The 20,439-nt window shown below is 42.8% G+C and overlaps 1 protein-coding gene across 4 annotated transcripts; it reads left to right on the top strand.

Moving 5' to 3' along the window:
- Positions 1-509: 509 nt before the first annotated feature.
- On the top strand, positions 510-9,136 carry NMS (neuromedin S). Of its 4 annotated transcripts, none has more exons than XM_071803642.1 (8): positions 510-584; positions 749-804; positions 1,215-1,265; positions 2,349-2,408; positions 5,854-5,889; positions 6,329-6,370; positions 7,360-7,390; positions 9,013-9,136. In XM_071803642.1, the coding sequence occupies exons 1-8, from the start codon at positions 518-520 to the stop codon at positions 9,027-9,029; spliced, it is 360 nt and encodes a 119-aa protein (XP_071659743.1). In that variant the 5' UTR covers positions 510-517; the 3' UTR covers positions 9,030-9,136. The 4 variants fall into 4 exon arrangements, with proteins under 4 accessions (XP_071659743.1, XP_065700736.2, XP_071659741.1 ...); XM_065844664.2 differs by lacking the exon at positions 9,013-9,136 and adding an exon at positions 7,691-8,389; XM_071803640.1 differs by lacking the exon at positions 9,013-9,136 and adding an exon at positions 7,618-7,761.
- The last annotated feature ends 11,303 nt before the right edge of the window (positions 9,137-20,439 follow it).

The raw sequence follows: 20,439 nt of genomic DNA, 5'->3' as shown, positions 1-20,439 counted from the left end.
TATTTTCCAAAGACTCAGTAAATCCTACAACAAAACTGAATTTTCTGTTTAAAACGAAAATTCCAGCAGCTCCATCCCTTCTTGCAAAGCCTCTTCTTTCCTTCTTCCTTCCCTCCTTCCTTTCCGTCACCTCTTCTGGAAAACCAACTTTGATGGAGGTTCCCAAAGGACGGAGAGGACGAGGTGCCCAAAGCCCTCAGACACATGGTGTGAACGGTGGGGTTGTCGTATGCAGGGACAGGAGCTGGACTCGATGATCCTTGTGGGTCCCTTCCAACTTAGGACATTCTATGCAGGACCCCGGGAGCCTCCCGCGGGCTCTCCCGCCAGCCGGGGGTTCTCGGTCACGCCGGGCCGGACCGGGGGGGCGGCGGGGGGCGCCGCATCCGGCAGCGGGAGCGGCAGCGGGGCCGCCCCGGCGCCCATTGGCTCGGGGGCGGCCCGGGCTCGGCGCGGTTCCATAAAGGCGGCTCCGGCCCGCCCGCCCGTCCGTCTGTCCGCTCGCCGCCGCCCCGCCATGCCCCCGCCCGCCCTGCACTGGCTGCTCGCCGCATGCTGCCTCTGCGCCCTCCCGCGGGGCTCAGGTACGTCCCGCCCCCTGTGTGTGTGGGGCGAGGAGGGAACGGGACACGAGCGAATCCCCCAAACTTTGCAAAGGGTCGTCTCTCATCGAGGGGCGCCGTCGGGGCTGGGCTCCGCGGCAGCTCCGCACAGCCGTGTCCCTCTTCCCCCCGCCTTGTCCCCGCAGGGTTCCCTCAGCCTTACTCGCGCTCCAGGGACGGCGTGGACCTGCCCAAAAGCCAGGTACGTCCGTTTTTGCCTTCGTCTGTCCGTCTTTGCCTTCCCCGCCAGCCCGTCCGATGCGATGGAGGTGCTGGGGAGAGCCGGTCCAGCCCGGGCTGGCCGAGGGATTTGGGAAGCGTGCCTCACCCGTGGCGGGGAATTGCGGTAGGAAATTGGCAACCGAGTGGAAATGCGTCCTGAAATCCCTGGGGTGAGTGGTAAAGAGAGTAGGGAGGCTGAAGCCCTTTGCTGCCCGGGGAGGTAGGTTGGACGGGTAGGGGCAGAAATGTGATGTGCAGCTGGATGCACAACAGAGTACCCGGGTCAGCAAAAGCAGGGCGAGCTAATAACCAGCCTGACTCCCTGAGCTAAAAGGCAGCTCTCAGGGTATGAAAGCCCCACTGTTAATGTCTAATCTTTACTTTTCAAAGCAACTGGCGCTGTGTTTCAGTCAGTGGATGGAACTGTCTAATCAACCCCAGGTAAACTGACTTTGATAATGTTTGATATGCCGGGGCTCTCTTTCAGAGGTACTAATTGCCACATGTAACCCTCAGCATCAGTGGCTACAGGCGGCAGAGCCTCCCCCAGAGAGCCAGCAGCTCTGGAGAGCAGAGCAAGTTTGCTGGTGTGTGCGCTCTCCTCTCTGCAGAGGTAATTCAGACCTAAAGAAAGAAAAAAATGTGCTTTTCTTCCCATCACAGTGGTAGCGAGCACTGAAGCAAGAAGCACAAGAGCTACAGGCACGGTGCTGCCTCGTCCCTGCTCTGCTGTGGTGGGTGGATGGTGTTCAGAGGAGAGAGGAGTGAGAGGGAGGTTTCACAGCTTGTTTCTGCTATTGTGTCTCTGTCCCAGAGCTTGCAAACTCTTCAGACTCTTGAGTAACTTTGGAAGAGCAGCCCCACCGCATTTGATACTGAGCCCAAGTGTCGTTTTCATTTTCAAAGGGGAGACAAAAATCTTTGTAGGATCACCAATTATCTGGAAATTTTCAGCATTTTGTGCTGGTGTGTTTGTGTTTTTTTGTTTGTTTGTTTGTTTGTGGGTTTTTGTTTTGTTTTGTGGTGTTCCCAGAGCTAGTTGTTCAGGTGTCTTACATTTTACTTCCTTTGGAGCTGTGGATGTTTCTTGTCTATGTGATTGCATGTCCTGTGGCAGGGAGTATGGGACAGTGTATTTCAGCATATGGTTGAAGATTATAGTAGTGATGGACTGAGATGCTTATAGATGAAATTGAATGTAGATTAAATATGCCAAAATCCAAACCTATTTGTAGAACACTTAGTACAGGAAAATGTATTTTAAATGTAAGCAGTTGCTTTATGTCTCTTTAGAGCACAAGACTATATTGTAGTCATTAGTAGTACTGTGTGTATGCTGCTCATACAAAATCCTGGTTTTTCAACTCATAATAATTTCAGTAAGTCTTGCCTGGCTCTGAGTGGTTTTAGTGGAACAGTGTTCAATTTACCTTGTGCTCGGATCAAGATCAAGCCTGTTCTCTGCCGAACCATGTATAACACATGGTCTCAGTAAATGTATTGAAGTATTGTTTGGTATTGCAGATCTCCAGCACTGTTTTGGATCTTTGTTATTCCATATTCAACAGCATGCGTACAAATGAGGTAAAGTGTAATTGCTTCTTTTACTTCAAAACATCCCCTCCCTCCTTAAACTTAAAAAGCAGCCTCTCCAAAACCAACTTCTTGACATTTCTCTCCAAACAATAATGTATAATCTAATATCATCATGGTTTAGGAAATCTAAGAGAGTATGTAAACGATTTTTTTCTTCTCCTTAGTAACTTGCATGTAATTCTTAACTTCATTAAATTATATATAAATTTGCTGTTTTTCACCAATTCAGAGCTCAAGAACCAAAATGTCCACTTACACCTGGGGTCAATGTTTTAACTTGACCCTCACTTTTGAATAATGCATGGTTAAATATGCTAAAAATATATGCAACTTTGGATCAACAGCGTACTTCATGCTAAACATGAAGGCATATTATTTGATTTACTGGTTTTAATATTCTCCTTGAGCTTGGTGGGGTTTTTTTGTATTTCTGAGTCAGGTCCAAATGATTAAGTAGATTAGAGCTCTTCTTCATTGGTGCAGTCATATTAGGACCTAGCTCAATGCCAGTTCTGACTTATATCACTTTTTTATTATCACCATTTTATTAAGAGCCGTTCCCATAAAACTCACTCAGCCCCTGAGTATGTTAAAGATGTGGAGGTTTTGAGTCCTCTGTTTTTTCAAATAATGAGTAGAGCCTTCAAGACAATAATAGAAAGCATTTTGACATGTATTTCAATATCTATTCTTGTTAGTGTCTTCAGCTTATTGTAATTCCAAGCATATTTTCTAAAAGCAGCCATAAAATTCTACAATACAGAAGATAATTGTATAAAAAATTCTAGTATTTCAGTCTTAAATGTCTAATGAATGCTTTGAGTTCAGTATTGAGTCTTCTACTTCTGCAGCTTAGCTAATGAGGGGATATCCAGAATCATCAGGTAACTTTGAATGGAGCCCTATTCCTGGTTACTATTTTAGTTACTAACTTTCAAAAAAGTCCTTGAGCTTGGGAGCTGAATCTCATACAGAATCCTTTCAAGAGATGTGACTAATATCAGCTACACATCTATAATATTTCTTGGTGTGTTCTCATTAAGTGGTAGATCAAATCTGAATGTGAGATATGGAAAAAAGAGCTATGCAAAAGGTACAGATTTTTACCCAGCTGGTCAAATATCTTATAACATGAATCTGTACATTCTCAGTCCATGAGGAATCTTGAGAAGACACTACAAACACGAGTGTTTATGTAGTGCACCCAAGGAAACACTTAAAAAATCATACTGATTTCAGCTAGACTTCAACTTGCTGCATGATCCCATATTTGTGTGGATTAAAAAAAAATAATTCAGTCAGAGTTGTGGATTACATAGAGAATGTAGATGGTGTTTCAAGAGGAGTGATGCCTCAGCACTATGAAAGGCAAAGTCAGTGGCAGTTGTAGCATTAATGTGATTTGAACTCCATCTGGGGAACACAAAATCTTTTGGGAGAGCTAACAGACTGTTTTGTTTCAATGTCTAATCTTTGGGTAAAACTTGCATATGGCTCTTTCAAAGTTATAAAAAATAACTAAATATCTAAACCCAGCTACACTGCAATCACCTCCATGAGAGTTTGAAATTTCCACCTTAAGTCAAGCCAACACACTGGTTAGAAGCTCAGTTTTTCACATAGTAAACTCTCATCTGCTATAAATTAGCTAGGATATTTGAAACTGCAGGCTAAGTCATGAGTCAGTCTGTCCATGATTGGTATGTAATAATCATCTTGGAACAAAACAAGCATTCACAGTATCTTCCTTTGCATCCTTTAAAGCACCTTGACTGAACAAGCACTTTTTTCTTCCACAGAATTTTAGAGCCCTGTAAGTTGATGCCAGTATCTCTATGAATCATTGCCTTGAGGCTTGAACCAAGAACAGTTTAACAAGAGGAAATCCTCATCCTGAATCCTGATTCCCTCCTTCTTGCTTGTATATATATATATATAACATTTATTTATTTATTTGTTTGTTTAAATTCCTCCTCCTCAGTTTCCCATCCACATAGTCTTCCTGTGTTCTTCTCCCCTGTCTTCACATCCTTGCTCATTATATGTGCTGGTTTTTCAAGCCCACCCCAGGTAACTAAACCCTTTCACTAGTGTGACTGTGGCTGTCACAGCCGGGATCACGCAGCCAGGCAGCCATGCCGTAGGCAGGAGAGCTCCAAAATGAGATGTACCAGACTGCAGGTTCAGGGCTTTGAGTAGAAAAATGAGCAATTTTTCTGAAGATTAAAGGGTGCAGGGGAAGACTTAAAACCAGCGATCATGTCTGAGTGAAAACCAAGGGCAGTCTGAAAGGTGGAGAGCAGCCACATTTTAACAAGGTAAGAGCTATCCGTACAATTCAACAATTCTGCAGTTACAACTTCAAGAACACCAAGTGCTGGGTTCTGCACTTGGGTCACAACAACCCCAGGCAGCACTACAGGCTCAGGGAAGAGTGGCTGGAAAGCTACCTGGCAGATGGGGGGGGTGTTGATTGACAGCCATCTGAACATGAGCCAGCAGTGTGCCCAGGTGTCCAAGAAGGCCAACAGCATCCTGGCTTGTATCAGGAATAGTGTGGCCAGCAGGACTAGAGAGTGATTGCACCACTGTACTTGGCATTGGTGAGGCCCCACCTTGAATCCTGTGTTCAGTTTTGGGCCCCTCACTACAAGAAAGATACTGAGGTGCTGGAGTGAGTGCAGAGAAGAGCAATGAAGCTGGTGAGGGGTCTGGAGCACAAGTCTGATGAGGAGAGGCTGAGGGAACTGGGGCTGTTTAGCCTGGAGAAAAGGAGGCTGGGGAGAGACCTTATCGCGCTCTGCAGCTACCTGAGAGGAGGTTGTAGCATGGAGGGGGTTGGTCTCTTCTGCCAAGTAGCAAGTGATAGTACGAGAAGAAATGGCTTCAAGTTTCTCCAGGGGAGGTTTAGATCAGTTATTAGGAAAAATTTCTTCCCAGGAAGGGTTGTCAGGCATTGGAACAGGCTGCCCACGGAAGTGGTGGAGTCACCATCCCTGGAGGTGTTAAACACATTAGGTTCTTAGGGACGTGGTTTAGTGCCAGTGTTATGTTAATGGTTGGACTGAATAATCTTGAGGGTCTCTTCCAGCCAAAATGAACCTATGATTCTAATTCAAGCCTGAGGAGTGGAGCTGCTACATTCAGTTCAGGTGGAGTTCTGTTTTACCTCCCAGAACACAGCTGTGATTCACTGTACAGTGAGGAACATGTGTTGAGTGCTGGTAATGAATGCGGCAACATTGGTTAAGACAAGATTTAAAATCAATCTTCAAAAAGATCTGTTTGCTGCTGTTCTTGTGTCTGTCTGTGATATGTGTAATGTTCTCTCCCTTCTCACATGGAGTGGAACAACGTCATCAGTGATGGAGGGTTACCTTAACAAACCAAAGAAATGACTGCATCTTGATTAACTTACACTGTCCACTTGCAGGAATCACAGATTGCTACTGCAAAGTTTACAAAGAAGGTATGTAAATGTGAAGTCAAACAAGTAGCAATGGACAGGGAAGTATTGCCTTCTCCCTGTTTCTTTTGCTGCTTTTTTAAAGTCACTGCGTTTTTCAATGAGTGTAATGAGAGCTGTGATGACCCTGCTTCCGCAAAGCAATTCACCTTGTGTAAAGCTTTCTTTTATACGTTTTCTAAAGCCTTTGAATCTTTAATTATGGTAATTTAGTATATTTACGCTAGACAGAATGGATTGTTCTTGACAATGCCCTTTGCGTATTAATTTTAATCAGCATTCCAGATGAATGGGCATTGGGGACTATCAACATCTTGTTCGCATGCTGCTGAAAAAGGCCTTGAATTATTGATATTCTGGTGGAATTATATTGAAACTTGTCAACAGATCTATGGAACTGAGTTTAAAGCATTTTGTTAAAGCTTTGTGTTTTATTTTACAGGATAGAAAAGGGACTCTGGGACGGCCTTTCTTCCTTTTCAGGGTATCTGAATCTCTTACTTTTTAAAGATTCTGAATCACAAACAATGTTATATATCCACAGACAAGCAGCTGTTTGCCTTTACAAATTCTTGCTGCACTTGTTTTGAGTAAAGGCCAAATATCTCTTGCTTGAAAGCTTAGGGAGTTATTTGCTTAAAAACTCTGGTTCAACTAAAAGACCACAAGATAATGAGATCTGGGGTAGTAATGTATTAACATTCTTTATTTGAAGAGGTGACCCTGCAAGTGTTTTATCTTGAGCCAAATTCTCCAAAGACCAAAGTAGCACATGGCTTGGATCCTTGAGACTGCCAAGGTGCACTGATGCTAAACTCATCAGATAAAACATGTGCATGAGCTGAATGTCCACTTGGTCTGAAAGGTCAGACCACTAAGGCATGGCACACTGCATAATGGGGTGAAAAGCCAAAGCAAAATTATGGACATCATCACTTATGTATTTTTTCACCCACTGGCTTGCTGAACTATGGCATGGTCTAATGTGGAATATGCTGGTTTAGACATGCTCTATGATTAACACCAAACTAGTTTTTGGGAATATCTTCAACACATTAAAAAAAATGTTATAAGTAGGTAATGGCAACTAACCAAAGTCCAAATTCAGCTGTCATTTACATTTTAGCTCACTTCAAGTGTGTCCAGCCAGGTACTTTTAGTGCTGGTATTTATCTGCTCTTTCTTAGGCATCTATTTAGTACCTCAATGAATTGGGACCAAGGCCCACAATGAGAATAATTAAAACCAGACTGTTCAGCTGTTTGGATAGAGGCTGAGCGAATGTTTCTCAGATTCAAAGGCAAACCACACCTTCTGTGGATCCCCTGGTATTTGATTTGTTGTTCTTTCAAAAGAAATCTTACTGCAGCCTTCTTATGTACTCTGCCTGCAAGATGGGAGATGTATTTAGATGTGCTTATAAATTTGGCGTCTAATACTTCTGTACAACCATATAATTATTATATTTTTCAGCCTCGAAATGGAAGAACTATTGAAAACGGTGGTAAGTAGGCATCCAAAAGTGGCAAGAATTTGTTCTGTTTTTTTCAATAATGATGATTCTCATAACAGAGTTACTGAGAAGTATTGCAAACGTAATACAAACCTAAATACCTACGTGGATGTTTCATATGGTCACTGGGAGCTGTCTGGGCAGAAATGCTTTTCTTCAGTCTGAGAGACCTGCTTCGTACTTTTTTGACGAAAGGATTGTTTTCTTCCCTCTTTAAGGTTCAGTAAGGAGGAGCTTTCATCCTCTGCAAAATGATAGAAATGGTACAGAAATGACAAAGTTTGAAAACAGAGGGTGTAAGTTGCACCTGGAACACAAAAGCTAGCCTGGTCCTTCACATGAACTCCTCTTTCCTCTGAGAGACCTTCAGTCACCTAATGTCATGTAAAAACCCACTAAGACAGATCTCTGCATGCAGGTGGGAGTCACTCTTACATTAGAACTAGGGACCTCTCTTGGGATAAACATGAAATAGGAAGAGCAGGAGTGGGGATGTAAGGATGCAAGACAGTGAAGTCTAATATCATCACCTAGCACTTTTACATATCCATCTTTGAAAGTGTCTATTAAAGATCATAGTGAGCTTCAATGGGAAATGGACAAGACAGTAAATATACATGTGTCCCCTCCTTTTTTCCAGTCTTGTACCTCAGAATAAAAGATCCCCATTTTCTGTTTGCAATGTAAGAATTATTCCCAACTGTTCTCTGGAAGGGTTATCTTTTATTTGACTTATTTTGTTCTGTTTTTGAACAGGCCGGGAAGATAGGAAAGGAAAACTGCAAAGAAAACACATGCAAAGAATACCTTTGTTGTACTTTGCTGTATATTCAGGATCAAACAATTTCAGGAAGAAAGGAACTAAAGACTTGGGAGAGTGTTGCAGGGCAGCATCACTGCTCTGGGAATACATTGCTTGTCATGGATGAAAGGAAGATAGGGAACTAGATGGATCTTTGGTTTTAGCCAGTGCAGCTGTTCTTATGTTGTTAGGTGTGCGTGTGTGTGAGATGTTTTTCATGTAGAAACAGGTAGTGCTGCCCAGATTTGTTCAGAGTAACTGGAAGCATGAGCTGATAACCACTGAGATAAGCCAAATGGGTAGAAAGTCCCTATAGCTTTTGGGCAAAACAGTTCAAAACCAATTACAATGAACTTGCATCAAAGTACCCTGTGCAGAGTACTCCAGTGTTAGCAGCATTGCTGGGCTATCAACCAGTTCTCATGAAAGTGCTGGTGTAGAAGCCACTACTCTATAATCATGCCCTGGCTTTACATACAGCAGTAAATTTTATCCCCAGCTCAGCTCCCTGAGCCACTGTGGCTGGAAGATGCACTCCATGCCTCCATTCCTCTAAAAGGAAGACAGTGGAGTTAGGACATGGTGGAGAGAGGAGTGCTGTGTGAAGGAGGATTTGTGTTTGAGTACAAATAACAGACCTGAGCCGTTATCCGAACTTTCAAACTTTAATTCCTCTTAATCTTCTGGTGCTAGAATTTGAAGCTATTGCCTTCCTAACTTTTGAGAAGGACAAGACGTATAGAACTGAATACTAGGTCATATTATTTCAACATTTCAACATAAAATATGACACTGTGTTAATTTGTTTCAGAACATCGTGGAATATGAAGTTCCTGGGTCGATTTACCAGCTTGATGACTTGGTTTACGTATAGAAAAGAGACTCCCCATTGCACTGGCTGTCTATTATGTGACTCAGTTGTCTGGAATTTGCTGTTCCATGTAATAAATTTGCAATCATTAATTCTTCTTGCTGTCCTTTTTTTAATTGAAACAGGTACTAGATTTCATTGGGTTGTAATGTAGCATTGCCTGGTTCCAACCGTATCCAAAGGAAATCGATCATCTGAATATTGACAATTTTCAAATCCAATAGTACATTTTATATTAATAACATCTTTAATATGGCCAGGAATTGTAAACTTGCCATTTTGACTAGAAAATATTTCACCAGCATTTCAGAACACGCTTTCCAAAGAGTATGGTAAGATATTAAAAACATCATGGACATGTTAACAATTTAATTCTTAGTTAGAATAATTTAGGTGTTGAGTGTGATACCTGATGACTCCAAAGCACTTTGAAAGAAGGGGAACAAGTACTGCTGTTACACACAGACACCGTTTGATCAGTTGTATTTTTTTTGGCCTCACCTCACTGGGTATCATAAAGCACAAATGAGTCACTTATGAGAGAGATGCCCTGACCATCTGCCCTTTTTTTCTGGAATAATGCACCTGTGATGCAGCCAACTGTGCTTGCATTGCATCGAGTGGGGTGATGTGTTTCAGTAGGTGGAGACGTTTATGGGAGGGGACATGGCTGGGACAGCTGACCACAACTCACCAAAGGGATAATCCACACCATAAGATGTCATGCTCAGTATATATAGCTGAAGGAAGAAGGAGGAACAGGGGGACATTTGGAATGATGGTGTTTGTCTTCCCAAGTAACTGTTACGTGTGATTGAGCCCAGCTTTCCTGGAGATGGCTGAACACCTGCCTGCCCATGGGAAGTGGTGAATGAATTCCCTGTTTTGACTTGCATGAGTGGCTTGTGCTTTACCTGTTAAACCGTCTGTATCTCAAACCACAACTTTTCTCACTTATACCCTTTCAGTTCTCTTCCCCCATCCCACCAGGGGATAGTGAATGAGCGGCTGCATGGGACTGAGCTGCTGGCTGGAGTTAAACCACAGCAATACTGTACCATAGGCAACCCATGCTGTGCTCTCACCATCAGCAGTGTCTTCCTCCACCTCCAGAAGGTTTCAATGATAACATATACTTGGGCCTTAAAAGTGGTTAAATAAAACTCATAAATAGGTGGTAATTTGCAGGTAAGGAACTAGCTTAGGCTCCTCAGCTGTACTTCCGTAGTGACAGTGGCTCCTTTGTAAAGCACACAGGAGATCTCATGTTCACTGCTCAGTGGAAACCTTTGCTCCTCAGAGCAATACAAACATCAGAGTAATAATATTGAAATGTAAAGGTCATCACTGGCCTGAAACTATTTCCGAACATCCCCCTGCAAAACCCATAGCAGAAACTGAGGACCACAAACACAGGTAACAATAACAATTAGAAGCACAGAAAAATTTCTGCAAGAAAAAGAAGTGAAAGCTCAGTTCCCATTGTCAGCAAGAAAAGAGACAAATTGAGAGCAACATGAGAAGGTATACAAAGCAATGAGTGTGTTTAGGAGAGTAAATCTGACACTTATCTATCCTCTTGTAATAAAAAGGAGCAAAGAGGGAGACTCAATTACACTGAGAAGCAATATATTTAAGTCACAAAGGGGAATGCTTTTTCTAAGACTTAATAAACTCCCGAAAGTGGTTGCCCTAGCTTAGATTGTGCAGTGAGAGACGGCTCTGCAGAGAATCACAGAATCACAGAATGTTAGGGATTGGAAGGGACCTCAAAATATCATGTAGTCCAATCCCCCTGCCGGAGCAGGAACCCCTAGATGAGGTTACACAGGAAAGTGTCCGGGCGGGTTTTGAATGTCTCCAGAGTAGGAGACTCCACAACCTCCCTGGGCAGCCTGTTCCAGTGCTCTGTCACCCTCACTGAGAAGAAGTTTCTTCTCAAATTTAAGTGGAACCTCTTGTGTTCCAGTTTGAACTCATTGCCCCTTGTCCTACCATTGGTTGTCACCGAGAAGAGCCTGGCTCCAACCTCCTGACACTCACCCTTTATATATCTGTAAACATTAATGAGGTCACTCCTCAGCCTCCTCTTCTCCAGGCTAAAGAGACCCAGCTCCCTCAGCCTTTCCTCATAAGGGAGATGCTCCACTCCCTTGATCATCTCTGTTGCACTGGATGGTCTCCAGCAGTTCCCTGTCCTTCTTGAACTGAGGGGCCCAGAACTGTACACAATATTCCAGATGTGGTCTCACCAGGGCAGAGTAGAGAGGGAGGAGAACCTCTCTCGACCTACTAACCACCCCCCTTCTAATACACCCCAGGATGCCATTGGCCTTCTTGACCACAAGGGCACAGTGCTGGCTCATATGGTTCTCCTGCTGTCCACCAGGACCCCCAGGTCCCTTTCCCCTACACTGCTCTCTAATAGGTCATTCCCCAACTTATACTGTCACCTGGGGTTGTTCCTGCCCAGATGCAATACCCTACACTTTCCCTTGTTATATTTCATTCTTGGGAAGGGAGGCACAGTCAGGAGCACACACCTCCATGACACCTAACTTGCCTCAAAAATCACTTCAGGCTGGGCTAGGACCTCCTGTGTTAAAAGCATGGCTTGCTCAAGCTGGACTCAACAAGGCATTGCTCAGCAGACTGCACAGTGAGGGACCTGGAAATGTATTCGCCGGTGGGGGAGCGAGTGCTGCCTGGTCTCACGACCTGCTGCTCAACAGAGAGCCAGACCACGAGGCTGGAGAAGAAAAAGCTCTTGATGATTTATTTCTCGGGCAGCCTTGCTCTACTCTCGGCTCCCACAGGCAAGAGCACACTTAATAAATCTCCAGGCGGTGGCAAGCTGTGAGGGACAGCAAGTACTAGAGGACAGAATCAGCGTTCAGAGTGGTCTTGGCAAAGATGCATCTGGAAAAAAATACATATGGCTCACTGTGGATGAAAGGAAGGTATTATACACACTGAAGAATAATCAGCCGCAGCTTTGGAGCAAAGGGAACAGGTAACTGTAGACAGTCAAGTATCACAATGTTGGGGAGAACACAAAAATACAATGTAGAATGAATAAGAAGCTGTAGAGACTCTGACATGGAAGGTGTAGTACTACTGATTGTTGGGACTTCATGTACAAAGTAGCACTGGAGATGGAAGAGAGGGACCAACAGGAGAGAGCCCAGCAGAGAGCAAAGGCAGAAGCTAAGGAAAGTCAGTACCCTGAATGAAGCGGGGCTGGTTTGCAAGAGGGAAAGATCAAATGCTTCATTTTAAGCTTACCACTCCTGGCAGCATCCACCATGCCCATGGATGCAACTAGGAGAGGTAAGCTTAAAATGAAGAAAGATTCACATTAAATCTGACAATCAGGAGAATGAACGCTGATGGATAGGCAGGGTTACTTTTTCTTGGTCATAAAAATTCTCCAGGGAAAGTGACACCTCACTCGGGCTCCAAGTTACGGAAGTTCCAGGTTTGAAAAAACTGCAGCAGCATTTTCTCTCTTCAGTGTTACATCATGGTGTGACGTTTATTCCTAACTATGTTTCATTTAATAGAAGATAAGCACAATTGTTTTGTAGAATATTTACCATAATTCAGATAGAAGTTGCTCTGGCTGCTTCTGAAGAAGATTCAGTCTTAGAGATTCCAGCACTTTACATACTTTTTAACTCATGTTACTAACATATGTGACAAGTAGCATCTGATGCCCAGAGCTTTATGTACCTGGAGCTGCAGGGCAGCCCTGGGAAGGCCATTGTCTTGGCTTTTGGATTGATTGCGTAAAATGGGAGAAAACACCCTGGCCTGGAAAAAAGAAGCCTCTGGATTACAAAGAAAAAAAAAAGAAAAGGAAAAGCCCATTCGTGACCTGCAAACTGAGACTGCACACCAACTGGAGTCCTTTGAAAATGCAGAGTGGATTCAGATGAATGACAATGAGGACTGACCAGTGCCAAGTGAGATAACTGCTGTATATGCATGGCATGAAATGTCATCTAGAAACTAAGAACACATCAGCTGACTGCTTGTCTCATCTTCACAGTTCAACATGTAATGAGACAGAAGTAGGTGCAAAAACTGCAAATCTGTCTGTTGGAGATTTAAAACCATTTGCTTAACATAGCCAGTTTGGCAGATAATACGCAGCTGCTTGACAGGCTGGCCAAGAGCTGCCAGGGTCCCATTCCAGCTTTCCTAAGTGCACGTGAGGCTGCCAACTGAACCTTAGTGACAAGGTGGATATGCTTATTATTCTAAATAAAGCAACAAACTGTTCATTTCTTTGCTGGGATATTAGAGTCAAACAGTGACTGCAGGATCTCTACTGGCAGCTGAGATGGATGTTTACGTGGAGATTGCTCTGAAGACTTGTCTTACTTATCTGTTCCAGACAACTCACACATTGCAATTGCCACCCTTCTACCTTATAAAACGAGATAAAGGCATATGTTTGACAGGGCTGGCCTGCATAAACTGTCTTAATCTAAACATCTATCACCCTGATAGATTTCTGCACTGAACTAGAAGTGGCTGCCACATTTCCTTCTCTGGTAATTTCTGGTTCTACTTCACAGCGCAGAAACAAAAATGTGACTGATCTCATTGCTGGTTGTGATTCACCACCTAAAATGTTGACATTTCTCTGGAACAAAGAACATCATACACCAAATATAATCTATCTATTAGCCTTAAACTTGCTGAGAGAAAGTCTGAAGGACAACATATAGCAAACTTGAAAGAAGGAAGTTTTGAATAGCTTTACCATAAAGCCTTTGCACCCAGGGGTTTCTAGACAGCAGTACAGATAATGCCTGATGAATTACTGCATGGGGGTATGCATGCACAGAAATACATGCTTCTGGAGTATAGCTATCTAAACAAAAACACCTAAATATGGACTAGAACATACACATGAACAGATCACAAAGCACTTGCAATCATGTGTGACACATCAGAAAAGTAACAAAATCCAGAGACTCATTCAGTGTAGGACCGAGCTCATGTTCCCTCCCAAGACCTCAAAGTGGAAGGATGTGCCACAGCCACCCACCCTCCTGGGCAGCGTGGCCTCTCTGGGGACTAGACTGGAGACTCTGCTATGTAAATAAACACCAAAAAAAAGCCTTTGATTATAACTTGGGAGTCTTATGGAACACGTTTTCCTTCATTATCATGGTTGTGTACAGTTCCACAGACTATGCATAAGCTAAGATAACCCAAAGTCTCTGTTTTGTGACTTGTAGTAGAGCATGCACTTGACTCCCAAGAGAACCAGGATGTTTAGCATTGCAATATTGGGACTGGTCAGCAGAGGGCAACGCTAATATCAAATTTACGATGCTCAAAGCAGAGGCACGCCGGGCCTTATCCTGCTCTGCTGAGCAGTGGCTGTTGCTGCTCTGTGCTTGATCTGTTCCTGACTCCAGTAACAAATGACTTCAGACTTTACGCAGCCCTTGTACCCCCCTGGACAAGGCTCTCTGAGGCCATAACTTGGGATGTTTCCTCTCCTTACAAAGAATGTGAAGGTGACAGAAGAAAGCAAGCTTGTAAACACACACAAATCTCAGTGCAGACTGAGCTGCAGGCACTGTGCACAATGAGACATCCATCAACCACATCAGTCCTCTAGGCAGGTAAAATGAAGATGAGCTTTTCCAGGCATCATTTCATTTCCATGCTTCCATCTGCCCACAGCTTCATTGAATTGTGGAGTACCATGTACACACATTTTCTAAAGTGTGTTATTGAAAACATCCATTTTCCTTGAAAGAAAATCGCACCATACCACAGTTAAGTTAGGAAAGCAATGCTACATTAAGATAAATGCATTTTGCAGCACCAGTAACAAGAGAGGTGGCAGAGGAGATGTGTTTTGAAATTTTTCATTGCTTTGCTTTACAACTAAGACACGTACTAGCCTCAGCTAGCGGTGGCTAGACCTAAGCTGAAATCTGTAATGTGGGATATGACAGAACTAGTCATGTGCAAACTACCATGCAACTAATGTCTTGTTTTACCAAAATAAATGAGTACTTCTGTGATCAACAGGACTAGCAAAGTTATTTCTATCATATTTTACTTCAAGAAGGATCACTTATATTATATCTAATGAAAGACAGTTTTTATTACCATTTCATTAGTACAATTTCATGCTGTGGCCCTTATTTCTGCCAGGGCATACACTGGAGCTCTTTCTTTTACCGAGCTACTTATTTCCATGTAACTGCTAGGAGTCAGCTTGTGGTTTCAGGTCTTCACCATATTTGCTTAGAACTGCTCAGCAGATTCAGAAGTCAATAGATGAGGACAGATGGAATAGCAAGCAAATGGTGTGCTGCCATAAATGTTGTTTTCTTAGCAGGAAGGCCAAAAAATGAAGGGAGTAAGGGAGATGAGTAGGGAGTATATAAAATGGGAAATTGGATGTCTGAACTCTAGTTCTGTCTCTCTTGATATATAATGGTAACTCTACATTTCACTGAACCACTTAAGAGAGAGATTTCCATACTTACCAAACTCTTTGTTGAACAGGGGCTTACCCGTGGGTACAAAGTGAAGCACGGGCACTACCGAAATGGCACCTTTCCACCTGACTCAGCTTCTTCCTTTATGAAACGAGGGTATGGTCACTTAGCCTCAAAGTTTTGCTATGATACCTACCTTGTTTCTATTCAGAAATAGCTTCAAAATCCTCAAGAGTGCCTATTAATCAATGTGGATAAACCACCAACCTTCCAAGGAGGCCAAATGCTGATGATCTGGATATTTGTCTGAATTTGTTCCCAATCACTATATCCAGAAAAAATAATGACATTAATTCCTGTAATAGACAGAGTAATTCACAGAGTTTATCTTCTAATCAAATGAGAGAATTTATCCTTACATTTAGATTATCCTCAAATAAAAGCAGTTATTATTATTATTATTATATTATTATTATTATGCATCATTATTCATCAGTGTAATTAGCGTTCCTCCAGTAAATGTTTAAGTACTCCTCACTGTATATTTTGTGAAACCATGTGCCAAAGCCCTGTATTCATCCTGTTCACAGCAGTAACACATCTAATAAAAAAAAACCTTTTTTTGTTGTTCTATACCAAGGTTTCTGAGTATCTCTCATTTCTCTGCTGATGCATTGTAAGGTAGCAGTGAAATGTCATAAATGTGTTTGTCTCCTCTTCAGCAGCAGACTTTTGATCTCTTGGTGGCCCTTGCCAGGGCTGGTATGACGTTTAATGAGTTGCATTCACTTTTAACAAGTGCTGTGGAAGGAACGATATGTCTGGAAAATATCAGTGGTCCTCTTGAGTAATGGGACAGCAGGTAGAAACACACTGCCAGAACGGATGGAAAGTGCCCTGACATTCATCTTGCTTGACAACCTTTATAGCATAAACGAAAGAACATCACCCAGTAATTCCTGTCACCAAGGGAATTATTCTTTGTTTTGCTTTATTCTATGATTAAATGCTACTTCACACAACAAATTTTATGTTCACTTCCTGCTGACATTTATGCTGTTCTTTCCTTCACTATCTATGTTTCTATTTTTACAGCGTTTTCTTCTCAGTTCTCCCATTTAATAGTTTCTTACCGCTCCAGCACCATTTCCCCCAACAACTTCTACCTCAGCCCTTCCTTCTCTGTTTGCTCTGTGTCCTGGTCCAGACCAATGTGGCAAAGGCTATGTTCTGTGGAGGAACATGCTGTGAAGCAGGTACTAGAGCAAGTTTCCTTTGAGAGGAACTGTAGATAATTAATGTAGTGAGAGTAAGTTGAAACCCCCTGGATGTGGAAGAGTAATTTTACTTTAAAAAAAAAAAGAAAAATCACAAAAATTACTATTAATTTTTTATCTGTGAAGGAAGAGATGGCTTACAGGAGGTAGAAGGAAGAGTAGACCCCTTCATAAGGTTCTTAATAACTTGCATACTTCTTTCTGCCATGGACCAGTACTGAATTTGCAATCTGTGTTAAAAGAGAAGACAAAGCTCCACCAGTTTCTGGATCTTTTGCCAGGATTTCAAAGGAAGGAAGACTAGGTCTACTTGAAGAGGGAGTGACATCCAAAGAGAAACAGTTTAAAGACAGGAGTACTAATGCGTACATCATTGAATTTCTCAGAGGAATGCTTCAATTATCAATATTAAGTGATGGTGAAGCACTCAGTTGTTTACAAGGATATTGTTTTACTGGGATTTAATATTGCTGCCATTGTCTTCCTGGAAGACAGCCCCTTAAGCCCATCAGGAGTGTACAAGGGAAGCGCTCATCCAGAAGTAGGCCATGATCCACATCTCAAACCAATTTCACACCAGTGTATCTCCATCAATCCAGGCAGATTTAAACCTAAGTCATTGTGAGAATCAGGCCTGCATGATAACATGTAGAAAGAAGCTCCCAGACTGGTAAATATGAAGTATGCTGAGACAAGCTTCCCAGGCCTATTGCTGGATGGTGTCCCAGTGAGCAGGGTGTGTGTTTAAGATACCCTGGACAGGTTGTGTCCTAGGTAGGTTATCTGCTGTGTTACAATGACCCTGATAGGAGAGATCAATAAGGGAAAAGTAATCTGAAATAAGTAAGCATGTTAAAACTTTGGAAGGAAGAGGGACAGGAATATGTGACAGATGCTTAATGTTTTCCCAACAGATGCATGATGAGCTATGTTTGAGTTCCCTTACAGCAATGGGAACCTTCTTTGGTGAATTCAGCTAGCGAAGTATGATTTAAGCCTCATCAAACAACAGCGTGATGTTTGAATGAATAGAGAAGCTAATAAAAAATTCTGTTTTCTAGTTCAAGCAGCAATCTTCACTGTTTTCTGGGCATGTCTGAAAGACTCCGCTATATCTGAGTTTCAAAAGAAAAACCTCACCAAGTGCTGTGATGGCTTGACACAGTGCCTCACTGTTTCCTCCTTTGTGTCATTAACTCCAGCTTAACCAGTGCCACGGATTTAGTGCATGCTACAAGAAGGCAGACCCAAGTTTCTCCTCTGACATAGACGAAAACCAGCTATTTTCATGTTACTAACTTTCACATCTCTTGTGTGCTGCATTATGCAAGGTAGGCCTGTCAACTCTGCCTTTTATCTCTAAATGACATGATACCTAGAAGCGTACTTATGGGCTGAGATCACATCTGGACTAGACATTAGAAAAAGGAAAAATAAATTTGTGGCAGTTCAGAGCCCAGGATTTAACAAGTGATATGCAGCAAGGAGCTAACATAGCTCCAGGGCAGGCTGTTAGCAACAGAAATTACTAATGCCTTGGGCTAACAGAAAGAACAGCAGCCAAACTGAACCTTAGGCAGCTTCATGAAAACCTTTTAGATCAGGGCATGAGTAGAAAGGCACCTAAACTGTGGTACTTTGGAAGAAGACAGGTACACCCAAACCCAGCAATGTTTGAAAACATGTACACCTTCCTTAGTTTGGCAGCTCTGGAGCTTTCACTCTGACAAAGGATGCAGCTAGCAAATTTATGCCACGAATGCTCTTTGTGGGTGTGCCACTTTGACAAATGCGTTTAAAATCTAACTCGGCCTAGTGACCACATCCTCCATTCACTGTTTTCAAGGAATATCAGAGCACAAAGATAACATAGGGTCAGTTTGCACATTTTGCTGGTTCATTGTTCACACATTTCTAAGAGCATGACTGACTCCTCTCCCCAGCTGCCAAGCTGTTACAGGCATCTGAAAGTTAAAATGGTTACTAGCTGAGTTTAAGTGAACTTGTCTGTTTTATGGGTAGAATGATTAAGAAACCTCACCACAATGTTGCTGGTAAAAATATTCTCACAGATGTCATGCACAGCACTGCAAACAAAGCTGCATGGATAGCTGGGGCAAGCTGGAAAGAATATACTTTTCATTGCAATGCTAGAAATTGTTGCGCCTTTCTCCTTCAAGCACTCTTTTCATATAACCGCTTGTTTGGAAACCTAATGAGCTACTTGTATAAACAAAACAATTTCCAGTACTTCTAATACTCAACAGCCTCAAAATAGTCAATGAACACTAGCTAGTTAACATGTAATTTGCTCCCTGAAGTCAAGAAAGTTTGTAAGTGGTGACAGCAAGGAGAGCTGACGAAGAGAGATTGAGAAAGAAGTGAATCATAGAGTAGTTTGGGTTGGAAGGGACCTTCAAAGGTCATCCAATCATCTGGCTCAACCTCCCAAGTGAAGCTGGCAGCAGTGGTGGAAACAAGAGCAGAGTGTGACCCAGCTGCTAGGACAGCTTTCCCAAACCATGTGCTTCACTTATTAATCAATGTATACATTTGGAGTAGAGCAGTGCACAACCTGGTAATGAATAGGTCTAAGGATACACAAAGATGGAATATAAGTTTTATTATGTATTTAAAGTGACAATGAATTTTTTCAATCAAAGATTAAAAGTATCCCATTGAAGCATGCATAATTTTGTAAGCATATGTATCTCCAAAAGAAAGACAAAGTAGGCTTCACAGCTGCAGGAGAGAAACAGAACTGGGAGGATGAATTCCCCAAAATTAATGTCCTAGCATTAGGCATTATCTTTTCAATTGTCTTGAAACTTCACCCAAAAAAAGAGCAGGAAAGAATGCACTGGTGGCTCTACATTTAGAAGTGCAACATAAAAGCTGTAGTAGTGAGCAGAGGGATCAGGAGAGCCACAGCAAGACATGTTTCAGGACTAGTATGTCTGTAGGTCAGCTCCAATTGCTAAAGACAAAACAGAGATGTCTGATGGCTGCTGGGACTTCTGTGCACTCCAGGGATGCTCTTTCCCTGTGGTTCTCCCTGGACCTGTCACTGCCCCATGCCCCACACCCCTTCCCCATGCCAGTATTCCTGCAGTTTGTTCTTATTTGTTGAGTTTTACTGAGAAAGTGAGGGTGAGCCACTGCTGAAGATGATGCTTCTTCTCACCTTGCAGTTTCACAGATGTGAGCTGCAGACCCCAGAGCATCTATCGGGTACTCGGCCATGACAGACCACATCTTCCCAAGCTTGCCGCTTCTAGAGCAACAGGATGCTTTGAGCTTGACAGCCACCCTGCAGTCATGCTTAAACCTACATAAACTTTCTGGTAAAGCTAGATCAGTTTAATATAAGATGTATTAAATTAGTTATTTGGCAACAAAGACAGCGAGACCAACAAGCAACACTCCAATAGTTGCTTTCCCTCTGACTGGGTCTCAGGCTGAGTCCTGTACCGTGGGCAGCAGCATCTCTTGGCCAGCTTGTCCCAGCACAGGCCATACAGCTTCTCAAGATTGGGGGCAACCCTTTACAGAAGCCAGGGTCAAGCTTTGCTTCCTCTACAGAAGAGCTGAGACTGGGGTAAAGGTCTCCATTA

The sequence above is a fragment of the Patagioenas fasciata genome, chromosome 1 (assembly GCF_037038585.1).
Source record: "Patagioenas fasciata isolate bPatFas1 chromosome 1, bPatFas1.hap1, whole genome shotgun sequence".
Lineage (NCBI taxonomy): Eukaryota > Metazoa > Chordata > Aves > Columbiformes > Columbidae > Patagioenas > Patagioenas fasciata.
The sequence above is the reverse complement of the archived record's forward strand: the minus strand, read 5'-3'. Positions and strand labels throughout refer to the sequence as shown.